This window comes from Podarcis raffonei, chromosome 8 (genome assembly GCF_027172205.1).
Source record: "Podarcis raffonei isolate rPodRaf1 chromosome 8, rPodRaf1.pri, whole genome shotgun sequence".
NCBI lineage: Eukaryota > Metazoa > Chordata > Lepidosauria > Squamata > Lacertidae > Podarcis > Podarcis raffonei.
Window position 1 is genome coordinate 62,420,549 of NC_070609.1, and position 13,664 is coordinate 62,434,212.

At 43.4% G+C, this 13,664-nt stretch overlaps 1 protein-coding gene across 1 annotated transcript in view; it reads right to left on the reverse strand.

Moving 5' to 3' along the window:
* RHPN2 (rhophilin Rho GTPase binding protein 2) overlaps positions 1-12,952 on the reverse strand; it is a 42,550-nt gene extending 29,598 nt beyond the window's left edge. The window contains exons 1-2 of the mRNA XM_053400326.1: positions 12,036-12,952; positions 304-419 (exon numbers count right to left, since the gene is read on the reverse strand). Coding sequence (XP_053256301.1) covers positions 304-419; positions 12,036-12,104 — 185 coding nt within the window. The 5' untranslated portion in view covers positions 12,105-12,952. The remainder of the gene's footprint in view (positions 1-303; positions 420-12,035) is intronic.
* Positions 12,953-13,664: the final 712 nt, after the last annotated feature.

Genomic DNA, 13,664 nt, shown 5'->3' on the forward strand with positions numbered 1-13,664 from the left:
GAGTGAGTTGTTTTAAATGGAAAGGCAGTACACAAATAAATGTGATTTCTTTTAAACAAAATAAAACACGTGTAAAGAAAAGAAAGGGAGAGCTTTTAGAGCAGACAGATTTCCTATAGATGAAAGTCTAAAAATACTACATTGAGTCTACATGCAGGATTATTCCCAGCTACAATTTCCTCCGTGAGATGTTGGGAGTCACTGGGCAGCTGGCTGGGAATCAGAGGCTGCTCCTGTTGGATAGAACAAAGGCTGCATTCTGGGGCTGTGGGCAGAGGGAGGAGGGAAGTCGTGGGAACATACCGGAGGAGGTTTTCAGCGCCAGCTCTCATCCTCACCGCCTTCAGTATCTGCTGGTTGAGGACTGCTCTTTGGTTCTGCAGTTTGCTCCGTCCAGTCTCCGCAAGAGGGTTGCACCCCTGGATTACAGAAGCACACATCATTTATCAAAAGTGGATGAGCAAAGAACTAAAGAATGAATGGACACCTCCCTAAGCAGATAACGCTGATCTCCACATTTTTTAAATTAAAAAAAACCATATATGTCATCCAACACAGTGTTTCCCAATCCTCTTACTAAAGAGGAAGCAAAGGGGAGTTGCATCTTTGACCCAAGCCAAGATCTCTCTGCAGCCTTTGCCAATAGCTTCTGTCCTTTATAAATATTCTACAAATACTTCTGTGACTCCAAGCATGCCTCACCCAGTAACAAGTGGAGCCTGCAACAAAATGCTGCAGCGTGTGGTGCTTGTGATCAGGACGCTCCATTCTATCATCTCGCCCTCCTGGCTTTCTTTTTCCAAGCCCTCCAACAGTCAGCCCTCACTGAGCTGTTTGGGGTTTCTATTTCCACCCCTTAGAAGTTGTTTTTTCCACAGATTTATTTCATATCTGCAAATTTTGGGGTGCCTACAAGTCTGCTGACATTTCTTTCTTGGGTTATGCTAAAGAAGGCTCTGCCCCCAGTCCCTGCCAACTGCGCCCGTCTTGGCAATAGAATACATTGGAAGAGGAAGGCAGTTGGTCAGCAGCTTCAAGCAATAGGAGGTCATTAGTATTAATATTACTAAGATTTATATCCCACCCTTCATCCCAAAAGTTTTCAGAACAATGAGCAACAATCCATTTAAATAAAACAAAATGCTAGCAAATAAAAATTTGAAATCTCTTTCCAGTACTGGCTTTCCAGATGGTTGAAAACATGGCTGTGTATATGAGAGCTTCATAAGGACTTACAATACGGGGTGTGTTTTTCTTCAATGTTCAATTACAAAATATTGATTAGATTAAAAAGAAAAGTCTTGCTTGCATTCCTGGTACAATCTCACAAAGAAAACCAGAAGGCATTCCACTTCTGCTATATTGATAAAGTGTTTTCATTTTTGTGGTCAAAATCCTCTTACAGGTGGATAAGAAGTTCAAATTTTATTGTGACTGCAGAACAAAGTTAAAAGGGTTTGTTTAAGAGCAAACCCAGTCATGGGAACAAGGCCTCGAGACCAAGAAAAGGCTGGTATCTTATGCTTGTTTCAAGTTTTAGGGGCCTTGTTTGGAACAGTTTGAGGGGACCCATAGCAAAAGTCCTCCAGCAAGGCCCCACATATGGGCTTACAACTGTGGGTCTAACCTGGCAGCATCAGACAGTTTAATTTCCCATAAAGCCTCAGAGTGACACTACATTGCCGATATTGCGAGAAAGATTGGCTGAGGACTGTCCTGTTGGAACTCCCGAAACAGGTAGAGGTTCAGCAAGAATCATTCCTGCCTTCCTTTAGATGTCTCCTAAAAATGTTATTATTCAAAGAGGCCTTTGTTGATTTCTTCTTACCAGCTAGTATTATGTTGTTACTGGCGTTTTATTATCATTTTGTATGCTTGTATTTTTTTTATGAAAGTGCAGTTTATAAATATTTACATAAAAATATTGTCTAGAGTGGATGGGCAACCCTGTCTCATGGTGAGTCTGCTTCCTTTCCACAGAGCTGGAGTTAGCTGAAATTAGTAACACTCATGATATACTATTAGCTATAGTGTTTCAGAAAAAAATGGACATTTCTTTGAGCTAGGATAACCTGGCTACCGGCATTGCACAGGATTGTTGCTTAAGTTGCAATTTCTTGGATTAGTACCTAGGATAACTCTCTCACAAGACCGGTGGGTTGCTTAGGCACCTTGTCTCCATAACTTGCTCAGCATTCAAAGTCTTAAGTCTAAATCATGTCTTTGTTTAACCCAATGACAGAATAATTGCCTAATCACCAACACACCCTGCAACAGTTTTTTCTCCAGGAAACACAGTGTTCTAAACCTCTACATGAAGTTCAATTTCAGCAAATGCTGGGGCTCTTGGAAGAAACATATATCGTAGGCGCTGAGACTAAAAGCATCACCTGATGTTCTTCATTCATTAATGGGACTAATTCATTCTGTGATGTTGATGAAGTCTGAAAAGCACACCCACCAACACTGCAAATATGAAAAGAGGAGCAAGCCAGTAACACCTCCATCATAATTGCATGTGATTACTGCCTAATTCCAAATTACGCATTTACTACATTTGGATGTCATGCAAAAACATAGCATGCATCTATGGGCAACAAAACAAGTTGTGGTTAATTTCAATCTAAAGCAGAAGCAAAAGTTTTCAAAGTCCTCTTCACAGCTGGGCTGGAGGTGGGAGAGAAAAGAAATATATGAGCCAGAGGCTCACCGTGGCTCATTCTCATGATATGAAACTATGGCTCTTCCATTGCTAAATCTCAAGTCTGTATTTATTTACTCGAAGTATAACAGCATGCCCTGCACTATTCTCAAAACCAGTAAGATGTTTGGTCATTTAGTTGCCTGCCAGTTCAAACTGAGCTTCACCAGCACAGGAACCTTAAAGTTCACATGTGTGTGTATGCACACATTAGACACACAAATACATCCATGCCCTTAATTCAAAGAGGTGGATCCAGACTTAGTCAATTGGATACAACACAGAGATGTTAACTTCCACAGACCTGAAGCATGCCAAATGTCACAACTCACACTAACTGAATCTCAATAAGATGTGCACCTAAAGGGGGGGAAACAGGAGCAGAGTTTTCCCAGGGACATGTTCGCGAAAACAGGGGCTGTCCCTGACCAATAGGGATGGTTGAAGTATGTATGCAAATTGGCCCAAAAACTTGCATAATCATCTCTAGGAAGCTTCATGTTTGCCAAACTGCCTGAACAACATGTCACTGTGAATTAATCTCTTGTTACTGATGAGCTTTGCTCTCTGAAACCAAGTACAAGGGAGAGTGGAAATGCAAAATCTGTGGGCCTGCTTGAGGCGCTCCTTCCAGGGGAAAAATCTCAACCCAATAAAAATCTCAAGTTTACATGCTCAGGCCTTGCCCTGTAGGGAGAAAAGCAATATTGAATCCAAGCTCTGCTGTACGTATTTCAACATAGGTAATGGAGCGCAGCTCACTGGCAGAGCACACACTTTCCCAAGTGAATCCCCAACATCTCTAGCCAAAGAAGGATCAGGGTGAGCAGGGCCAGCCCTACCATGAACAATGTGAAGCTACATGGCTCAGGCAGCAGACCGGGAGGCACAGCAGCTTGTGTTCCCCCATCTCTCCATTCAGCAACAAATCATTGTATGCCACTGCTGCCTACCCAGCTCAACTGTCTGCTAGCTGCAAAGCAAAGTAGTGATGTGGGCACTCCAGGTCTTGCTTAGCACCTGTGCCAGTTTTCTGTAATAGCAGCAAACTACTATTTAACATTATCTGAAAAAGGGGGTGGGGGAAGCAGTTTGCCACCATCACAGTGATGGCACCAGAACTTTTCTGGTGACCTTGCCCACAATGCCTCAGAGGAAAGGGTAATCAGAGTTTAATCACTAGGTGGCACTGGGCTTAGATGCATCTGGGCGGAGTAAGGATCTCCCTGTGTCTATAGCCCTCTAGATGTTGTGGAACAACAACAACCATATATGACCATTTGCCAGGCTGCCTGGCACTGAGAGGCACTGGCCTTCCAGCAATACCTGGAGGGCCACAGGTTCCTCAACCCTGATGTAGATCCCACATTTATTGTAAGAATGGATATATACTGGAATTCTAGCAGCCCAAAATACTTAAAAGCTGCCCTTAAGATTCTTATTGTGTTGTACTTTTGTATTGTTTTATTGTTGTTAGCCGCCCTGAGCCCAGCTTCGGCTGGGGAGGGTGGGATATAAATAAAATTTATTATTATTATTATTATTATTATTATTATTCTGCAAACAGGGTCAGGAGGGAAGAGTCTGGCTGTTGTGCAACTGATTTCACCTGGAGAGAGAGAGAGAGACATAAACCGCCAGTATTCACGTATTTATTTCTCAAGTGTACAGATTGCTTCATAGCCGGGGCTCTCAGAAGAGAGCAATAAGCTGACCCTGCTTAGGCAATATCCCACTCTTAACTGCATAATGTGATAATTGATGGTGCTGCTAGCAAATCTGGAAAAGCAAAAGATGTAACACCTTGTACTTACACAAAACAGAAGCCAGATATACCCATCCACTTCCACACAGACTCTCCATTAAACATTGACAGTGTTGGATTTCAAAATTGGAAGCTGCAGTTGTGACATCATTAGCAAAGCTCTGATTGCCAGATTATTCAGCAGAAGTGGTACCGTACTAAATGTATTCAGTGCTGCCGGTAGATGAGATATTTCAAATGATGTCATTATAAGCTGACAACTGATAAGCTGAGATGCATGTTAATGGCACAGAGAAGTTGAAACAGAGTTGAATCTGGGTGTGCCTCAATGGTTAAAGCGAGGCATTCTGCTCCACCCTGTGTTACTGTCCTACCTCCAGAGCAAACAAACACTGACACAGCAAATACTCCCAAATACAAAAAGGTTTCCTCAGACAAGGAGCTCCATTAACCCCTTTGCTTGTATCTCTACATTCCCATGTCAGTTGAAAACTTCAGTCACTCAAGGAAACCGATGAAAGGAATTGATTCTTCATGCGAAGTATCACCAGAGTGATACTACTCCACTACGCCAAAATGTGGCAATTGCCACTAGCTTGGATGGCTTTTTAAAAAAACCAGAAGGATCCAACAATTTTATGGGAGGCAGGAGACTGTTCATTCAACCATAGGAATGGCTACATAGCAAGGCAGTGGACTCTCCCTTCCTGGGTGTCTTCAGAGATTGGCCAGCCATCTCTATGGTTGGTCCAGCTATAGAGCTCCTACATCAAGCATACAGTTGGGCTAACGCCCTGCAGGGCACCCTCCAACTCTACAGTTCATTCTGTGGGGCTTCTGTATGTGGGGGGGGGGGGTGGGCCATCTAGTCTTTCACCTCAGGCAACAAAATATCCTGGGCCCAAGAGGGCATCTTGCTGGCCATTGTTTGAAACAAGAATGCTGAATTAGATGGACCTCAGTCTGAGCCAGCAAGACAATGTATTCCTATCACAGAATGGTGTCAACATAATAGGGAACCTCTGTGTACAAGCAGAATTAGGGTGAATGGCTATTAAAAAACAGCAGTTAATATATAACCACCTTCTGTGTGTACTCAGCACATAACAGTTACATAAATCTGATACATATTTGTGACAGCCAGAAGGTGGATCATAGCATAGAGGCCTGAGGCAAACTTGCCAACACAAGCTTCTAGCAAAGTAGCTTGACTGGGGCCTGTTAAAAGCCTTTCAATCAATCACCAGAGGCAATGCAGGAATACCTCCAGGTTCCCAGGCAGAAAGGCTGGGAAAAGCTTGGAATCTGTAAGATGGTTTGCATATGCACACTTTTATCAGGCTGTAGCTATTGACATAAAATTAGACAAGCAGAGAATCCTTAAGCACAGAGAGGGGGAACCAATGGTGGATCCTATTAGATTAGGGATGGGGAACCTGTGGCTCTCAAGATACTGTTTGACTCCCAACTCCCAGCAGCCCCAGCAGCTAGTCTAGCCAATAGACTGGGAACTGTAATCCATTAACATCTGGGAACTGTAAACCATTAACATCTGGAGGCCCACAAGTTACCTGTTCCTGCCTTAGATAAAAAGTGTGAAAACTCCATGAAACTGTGTAAATAAAAATTGGCAGGTACGCTGACATTAGCCTTCTGCCCAGACTTCCTGTACTGACATCTTTAAAGGCATGGGTGGATGTTCAAAACAAGATAGAGGTCCATTTCAAAGCTTCCTCTTTCTGTATAATCATTGACAAGGGAAAGGACAGAAAGTTCTCTCTCCTTTTCAAATTTTCAAAAAGCAGGGAAACAAACACATTCCTAAAATGAAGCTGGGTCATTTCTGTTTGGGCTTCTGCACCACTTGCAGTAGCTCAGCCTACACTACACTAAAGCACCTGTTCCCTGGATCTCTTCACATTGTACACATGAAGGGGTCCTGACATAGTTACTAGGGACAATGATCACACTGCTGACCTCACCTCTGAGTCACATGGCTTCCTTTGGTTCACCTCTGATGTCCACACATTGGTCATGGATACCAGAAGGAGGAAATCCTATGTATGCACATATCTCTATAAGGTTTCGTGGAAGCTGGTTGCTTGATTGCACAGGGTCCAGCTTCCAAGGAAGTCTATGGGTGTAGACTTTCCCTCTGCAAGTGTCTGTCAGATGCTGGGAAGAGGTGAAGCAGGGGCAGTGGGTGTAGTTACGTCCTGCTCATGGGCTTTCCAAAAACATATGGCCGGTTGCTGTTGGAAAGAGAAATGTTGGAGTATACAGTCCTTGGGGGGGGTCAGTGCAACATGGCTCTTCTTGAATTCCACTGTGAGAAAGGTCACTAGGACTACTGCTTCACAGATCATAAAAAGAAAACAGTGAATGATATGTCGCAGGCCACCCACCCTGAATATGTCACACACAATTCACTAGAAATCTTTGCTTTATAACTTGTAGAACTATGCACCTTTCTCTCTCTGTCTCTTCCTTACATGAGATTGATTTGCCAGCAGTATCTGGTTGATATTCTGCTCTATAAGTAAAAGGGAACATTGTGACTTTAAAAAAATCAGGAAATAATTCCCTTTTCTCATGTCTTTGCTTCCTCCAGAGCTCAAAAGAGGAACACTATAGGAGAACAAGCATTTTTCTAACATACCTTTATAGGGAGTTTAAGTAAAATTTCTAAAAGTCTTCCCCAAGTACTTAATCAAATGCAAAGAAGCCACAGGAAAAATGAAGGTGGAATTAAATGTGATCAAAAAGTGTGTCTTAATTATTGAATCCACACTAAGAAAAGTGTTAATAAGATCACTTGCCAGCTGTTTCAACTGAGCAATGCAAATAAGAAAGTCAAACAGAATTTGAGCCAAAGCTTGTTTTCCTTTGCGCAGGTTTTCTTTTTCTTCTAAATGTGGGGAATGCACTCAACATTTCCCACCCATTGGCACATGCACTGTCCACGTGAAGATGAAGACTGGTCACAAATGTTCAAAGCCCTCATTCTCCAGAGTCAATTTCTCACTTGCCTGCATCTAAATATATAGCTGCGTACTTAGTAATAAGGAAGTCAGCAGCTCCAGCTTCTTGCTGGTGAGTGTGTTTGTACATCACGGTGGAGCTACTGTCCATGCAGCCATGTCATGCCCTGTGATTAAACATTCAGCTATCTGCTCCAACAGGCGCAGGGCTGCAGTGAATGGCACCTATTGCCTACATTTGCCAATGCTTTAAAGTTCATGCAAGACAGATTTTAAATTTCTCCCCTGAAGAGAAATTCCCAACTATCTCATACTCAACCATATCTACATAAGAAAAACAAAAATAGGTTACTTTTAAAAGCATTACTTTTTTTTTTTTTTTTTGGCCATATGAGAACTTGCAACTGTTGCCTTTAAGATTATCTCAACATTTATTGGGCACATATTTCTTTTTTTCTGGATAACTCTTTAAGGCTCAGCTCTGCTTTTAACTTTTACCACCTTCAAAGCCCCTAATAAGGACACCATCAGTTCAGCGACTACCTCTGCATGAGCAATAGCTAAATTTTGTCCAAAATTTCCTTCCCAATACGCAACTGACTGTAGACTTCTCCTATGCAATGACTGATACAGTTATTAATGTTCTATTGATGCAAATGTTTTTACGGATAATTTTTATATTTGATTGCTACCATTCTGAAACTTGAATATTTTTGTTATGACCATTTGGTACAACATAAAATGACTACACATGATTTACTGTAAGAGGCAGGTGGGGATGTTTTTTCCAGACATCAGGATTGCTTCTGATGGATATGAAAAGACTCAGCCCAATCCACAGCAAGAACACCACCTCTGCCATTTGCATCACTTCAAATGTCATATACATGATTCTAATGAGATATGCAAACAAATCAGCCTGGATTATTTTTTAACATGATCCTTGCTAACGATTATGCATGCAGCTGATTGGCGAAAGCAAGGCTTTGAATGAGGTTCAGCTGTCTGGCAGTTATGACAACTGCTATTAAGCTTTGACAGTTGTCAGCCATGATTATCAAGTCAGGTGAATAACAGGCAGATGGCCTCAAACTTGTCTGGGTACGAGAGATAAGGATCTGGCCCACAGATGGGATCCTATTCCAACCCCTGCTGTAGGGCATGAAAAAAAAATCAGATGAAAATTGAAAATGTTAAAATTCAAACTTTTCCAGAAAACCCACATCAAATCTCTGTGGCTGAGCAGGGATTTGAACTTGGGTCTTCATAGTTAAATGCTCCAATACAGCACATGGTGGCTAGAATGTTGTCCCCAGGTTCCACAACTCTCATGAAGAAATAGAAGATAGAATATGCGAAGATGGCGGAACTCTGCCTCCCCCAATTACTAGAAAATAACATCTGCCCAGGGCTGAGGTTGGATACATTTTCCTACAGGGAAATGTCCCAGCTTCTGCCAACCTAGCAGTTTGAAAGCACACTAGTCCAAGTAGATAAATAGGTACCGCTGTGGTAGGAAGGTAAACAGCGTTTTCATGTGCTCTGGTTTCCATCATGGTGTCCTGTTGCACCAGAAGTGGTTTAGTCATACTGGCCACATGTCCTGGAAAGCTGCTCCCTCGGCCTGAAGTGAGATGAGCGTCGCACCCCATAGTCGCCTTTGAGTGGACTTAACTATCCAGGGGTCATTTACCTTTACCTACATCTTCCTAGACCGAAGTGCTTTCTATGCAGGAATTCTGATGTTTGTACCACTATTTAAAATGGAAATTGTTCCCTATCTACACATTATTAGTCTGATGGTATGTTACATAGAATCATTGTAAAAGGGCAGAGGGTTCAGTCACGCACATATAGCAGCACTTACATAACTTTCTGATGAGGCACCTGATGAAACCTGTTGGGAACTCACAAAATGAGCTGCCAGAGTTTCAGAAGTGCCCTAAATTTAACCTGGGTAATCTGATATGCAGGGAGAGGTTTACAAACCTTTTAAGTACTCACCTGGGGCTAGCTGCTGTATTGTCAGGCTCTTAGCCGGCTGGAAAATGCCCTAATCTAAAATGCCTTATCGCGTTTCCTTTTGAATAGCTTTCCCTTTACAAGCCTGGGGCCAGCAGTTCCCTTTATTAGCTGTTTTTAGCTAAAGTTAACTCAAGTTTCAGACCAGCTTCACAACCCATCAGAGTTAGAAGAATGTTTGAGGGGAAGGGGTGTTCGCACTGTGATCAAGTTTGCAAGCCGTTTTACCGAAGCTATAGTTGTGATCCACTTTGTTTATTTATAACCCATCTTTCTTCCATGGAACTCATCCTGGCATTGACCAGACCTGACCCAGACCTGCTTAGCCTCAAGGTGGAGGTTGCATCATGGAGTTTCAAACATTCCCCGACTGGGACACAAGAAGCCACCTTTTACAGGGTCAAATAATTTGTCCACTTTTCCCAGTAACATCTCCTCTGGCTGGCAGCAGTTCTTCATACAGGGTCTTTCCCCCATACACACAATAAACCTGACCAGTTTAACTGGAGGCACCAGGGATCAAACCTGTGTGCCTCTGCATGCAAAGTTAGTGCTCTACCACTGACCTACAGTTGCATCTCCTGGGCTCAGCTTTAAGCCCAAGCGCCCCTGCTGAAACGGCTTGTGGATCCCACTGCATGAGGGCTAGTCTAGAAATGTATATTTCTGCAATACTTAATTAAAAAAAACTGCTTGCACTAAAGAAACCTTTACTTTAGGTCACTAAACCACCACTTGGTTTGGTCTGCAACTGCAGACACGCACGCTTTAGTAAAAAATTAAGCTGAGCTGGCTTCTGAAAATCCCTGCCAAGTTTATTTTCCGCAAGGGGTGGTGAGGTGGTGGTGGAGACAATGCTACATTTTTTTAAGAGGCTGTGATTCCTATCTAAAAGTACAAGAGTAGCAAAGGTCAGAGGTCACTTCTGTATCAGATTCTGATAATTGCAGCAGTCTCAAAAATGGGAGGAATACACCATGCCATCCAATCTATTAAAGAGGTTGCTTACTACTTGTTTTCTTACTTAGATGTACCTAGTGCTGGAATGTACCAAATTAGTACCTAACACTGCAGCAAACTATCAAGTTGTACCTATTTGGATGGTATAATAACAGCTTCCTTGTTTTATAATAGGATTGAATAAATCCTACTCTATAATGAGTTTCTACCTTCTGAAATTTTGAGGGCAATAGGTTTGTCTCTCTCACACACAGTTTTGAAATATAAAGCTATAGGCTCTCTAGGCATTAGAAAAAAATATGTTATGAAGCTGAAAGTTGCAATCCTATGTACACTTAAAAACTGGGAGTTGTATAGTTTGTTAATTTTATTGTAATATAATAATATTAATAATAATTTATTTATACCCCACCCATCTGGCTGGATTTCCCCAGCCACTCTGGGCAGCTTCCAGCACATATAAAAACATAATAAAACATCAAACATTAGAAACTTCCCAACCAATAAAAACTGGGAGTAGGTACTATTGAGTTCAATGTGAATAACTTCCACATAAAGACAAGCACTAACAAAAATAGAAAGCAGGATTTGGTTGGATACAAACAAATTATTTTTTCATTTGGTAAATGTTAGCAGTTACTTGTATGGGCGTAGCCAGGATTTTTGTTAGGTGGGACAGACCTTTTGTTGGAGGTGGGGAAGAATGTCAGTTTGTTATGTATTTTTATTGAATTTTATTTATTTAGAGGGGCAAGGCCCTTCCCTGTCCTCCCTTGGCTATGCCTATGTACTCGTGGCTACAATCCTATATATGTTTACTTGTGAGAAAGCCTTACTGAACACAGTGGCAGTTATTTTTGAGTAAACATATGTAGGACTGTGCTCTCTTTTTCTCTCTGTATTTCCTTTGATAAGAGCTAACAGCTGTTCCCAGCATAACAGTCCCCTGCTTGGGGACATCTGTCCCTGTTGAATTTTTTTATGTCCAGACACTCATAGCTGTCAACTTTTCCTTTTTCTTACGAGGAATCCTATTCGGAATAAGGGAATTTCCCTTTAAAAAAGGAAAACGTTGACAGCTATGAGACACTACTATGGACAAGGCAGCCCTGCTAGGGGAAATGGTAGCAACTCTAAAGATTATGCACGCTCCTTCCAGAAGGCAGCAATGTCTTCAACAATTCCAACAACTGCTAATTGCCCTCTCACGGTCATTTCCATTTCCATAAGATAACTACTGTCATTATCAACTTGCTCTAGGCAGATAATCAAATACATTCAACCAACACAATGAAATAACTACTGTATTCAGATCCCCCCGAGACTCCCCACCCCACCTGTTATGCTTAGCTTTTACTAAGAGGAAAAAAACAGCCTTCAAAAAGCCAAATCAAAGTTTTGACTATACAGGCAACAGCATAACCTTTTCCCTTTCCAAATTCCTGGCGGAGCGAAGGGTTCCTCAGGGCGAAAAGTATAGATCGGGGTGGCAGGCAGATTCAATCGCGCTGCGCCTTGCCTACGGAGCGCCGGGGGGGGGGGCGCTGCCTGCCTGCCTGCCTGCCACCCACCCACCTGTTCCAGGTCAGGTCGCGGCGATGCTTACCTTTCGAAAGTAGCAGTCTCCCCTCTGGTCCGCCGCCCGGCAGTCCGAGGGCAACAACGTGTCCGTCATAGCCAGAGCAGCAGAGTCCGGAGTAATTCCCACCTCGCCCTACGATAAGAGACGAGAGTCGCTGCGCTCGCCTTGCTCGCGGAGTCTGGCTCGCCGGCGCTGCGCTGCGCACCGTCCAGGCGATGAATGTCTGAGATTGCCCGGATCCCGGCTGCACTCTCGATCCCCTCGCCTTCCGTCGCTCCTCCTCTACCTGGGGAAGCCCACGGGAGATCGGGGTGGGGTGAGGGAGGGAGGGACGGAGGGACCGCCTCCTCGGATCTCCTGTGTATTTGTGGAGCCAGGCGGAGTCCGCTCCTAGCAACGGCGCTATCAGGACAGCTGAGCCAGCCCTTCGGAGAGTCAACAGAGACACCTCGGGGTGTGCAGGGAGCGGCAGCTTTCCTCTCCCTAACAGCAGGCAGAGGGAGGCTCCTCAGCTGATGCGCCAAGGAGAGTTTTTACCGAAAGTGACGCAGATTCAAGCAGTCGATTTGCCATGCAAAACTTAGGGGAAACACCAGCCAGGAACCCGATTCCGCAACTCCCCAAGCGACACTATTTGTGTCCTCCTGAATTCTGAAGAACCAGGTTGCCTCCAGACTGTCAGCATTTTGCAGGAGGGAATCAAGCACGTGCTGGATATTTAGGCGGGCACAGTTACAGTGAATGGCAGTGCTCCCTCCCCCTGGCGTAAAAAATCCACTTTTTAAAAAATAAAGTAATGTTTTACAGCTTGAAAAGTGAGGAGGAAAGGCCCTGAAAAGTGTAGGTGAATGAATGAGGAACAAGGAGTTGAGGTGCGGTATAAACACTCCACGGGCAAATCAGGAGTAAGGCTCCTTGTCCTGCAAACAAATCAGAACAGATGCTCAATAAAGGCCAGAGATAGACTAATAATCTGTGTGTAAGTCTTGTGCAAGCAAATGAATGCAAAATAAAAAGGGTCACCTGGAGGAAAAAGCAACCCCCCCCCCATGTCTATGTGTGCAAGAAAAAAATCTCCGAAGTGCTTGTGCTGATAAGGGTTGGCCAAGAATTGCTTGCATCTGAAGGGGATGTCCACAATGCCATCCCCAATGCCTTTGAAGATAACACTAACAGTGGTGAGACTGGCCTAGCTGTCAAAGGTGGGCCATAGGCATCAGCCAGAGGGGATGAACCAGGAGAGGGCAACTAGCAGCTGCACAATAAGCCAGTAGTCAGGGCCAGAGCAAGTCAAGAACCGCACATGCACCAAAACTTACCAACCATAGCAATCAAGGATGCCAAAGTTCAGTAAGACCAGTTTAGGCAGGTACAGTTAGTCGGGGGCTGGAGTGCCTTTTCCTGAGAAGGTGCCACTTGCAGTTCAGTGGTTTGCCAAAGTGGGCAGCTGCCCACAGATCCAGCCAATTGAGGTTTTTTTCTTTTTAGAACAAAGTATTTTATGGGGCTTTTTAATCACACAATAAGCAAATTTGTCAATTTATTCCTATTCTCTGCTTCCTGCCACTTAACCAATTCCTGATCCACAAACAGATGTATCCTCTTATTCCTTGACTGTGCTAAGCTTACTCTGGATTCTTTGGTGAAGTATTT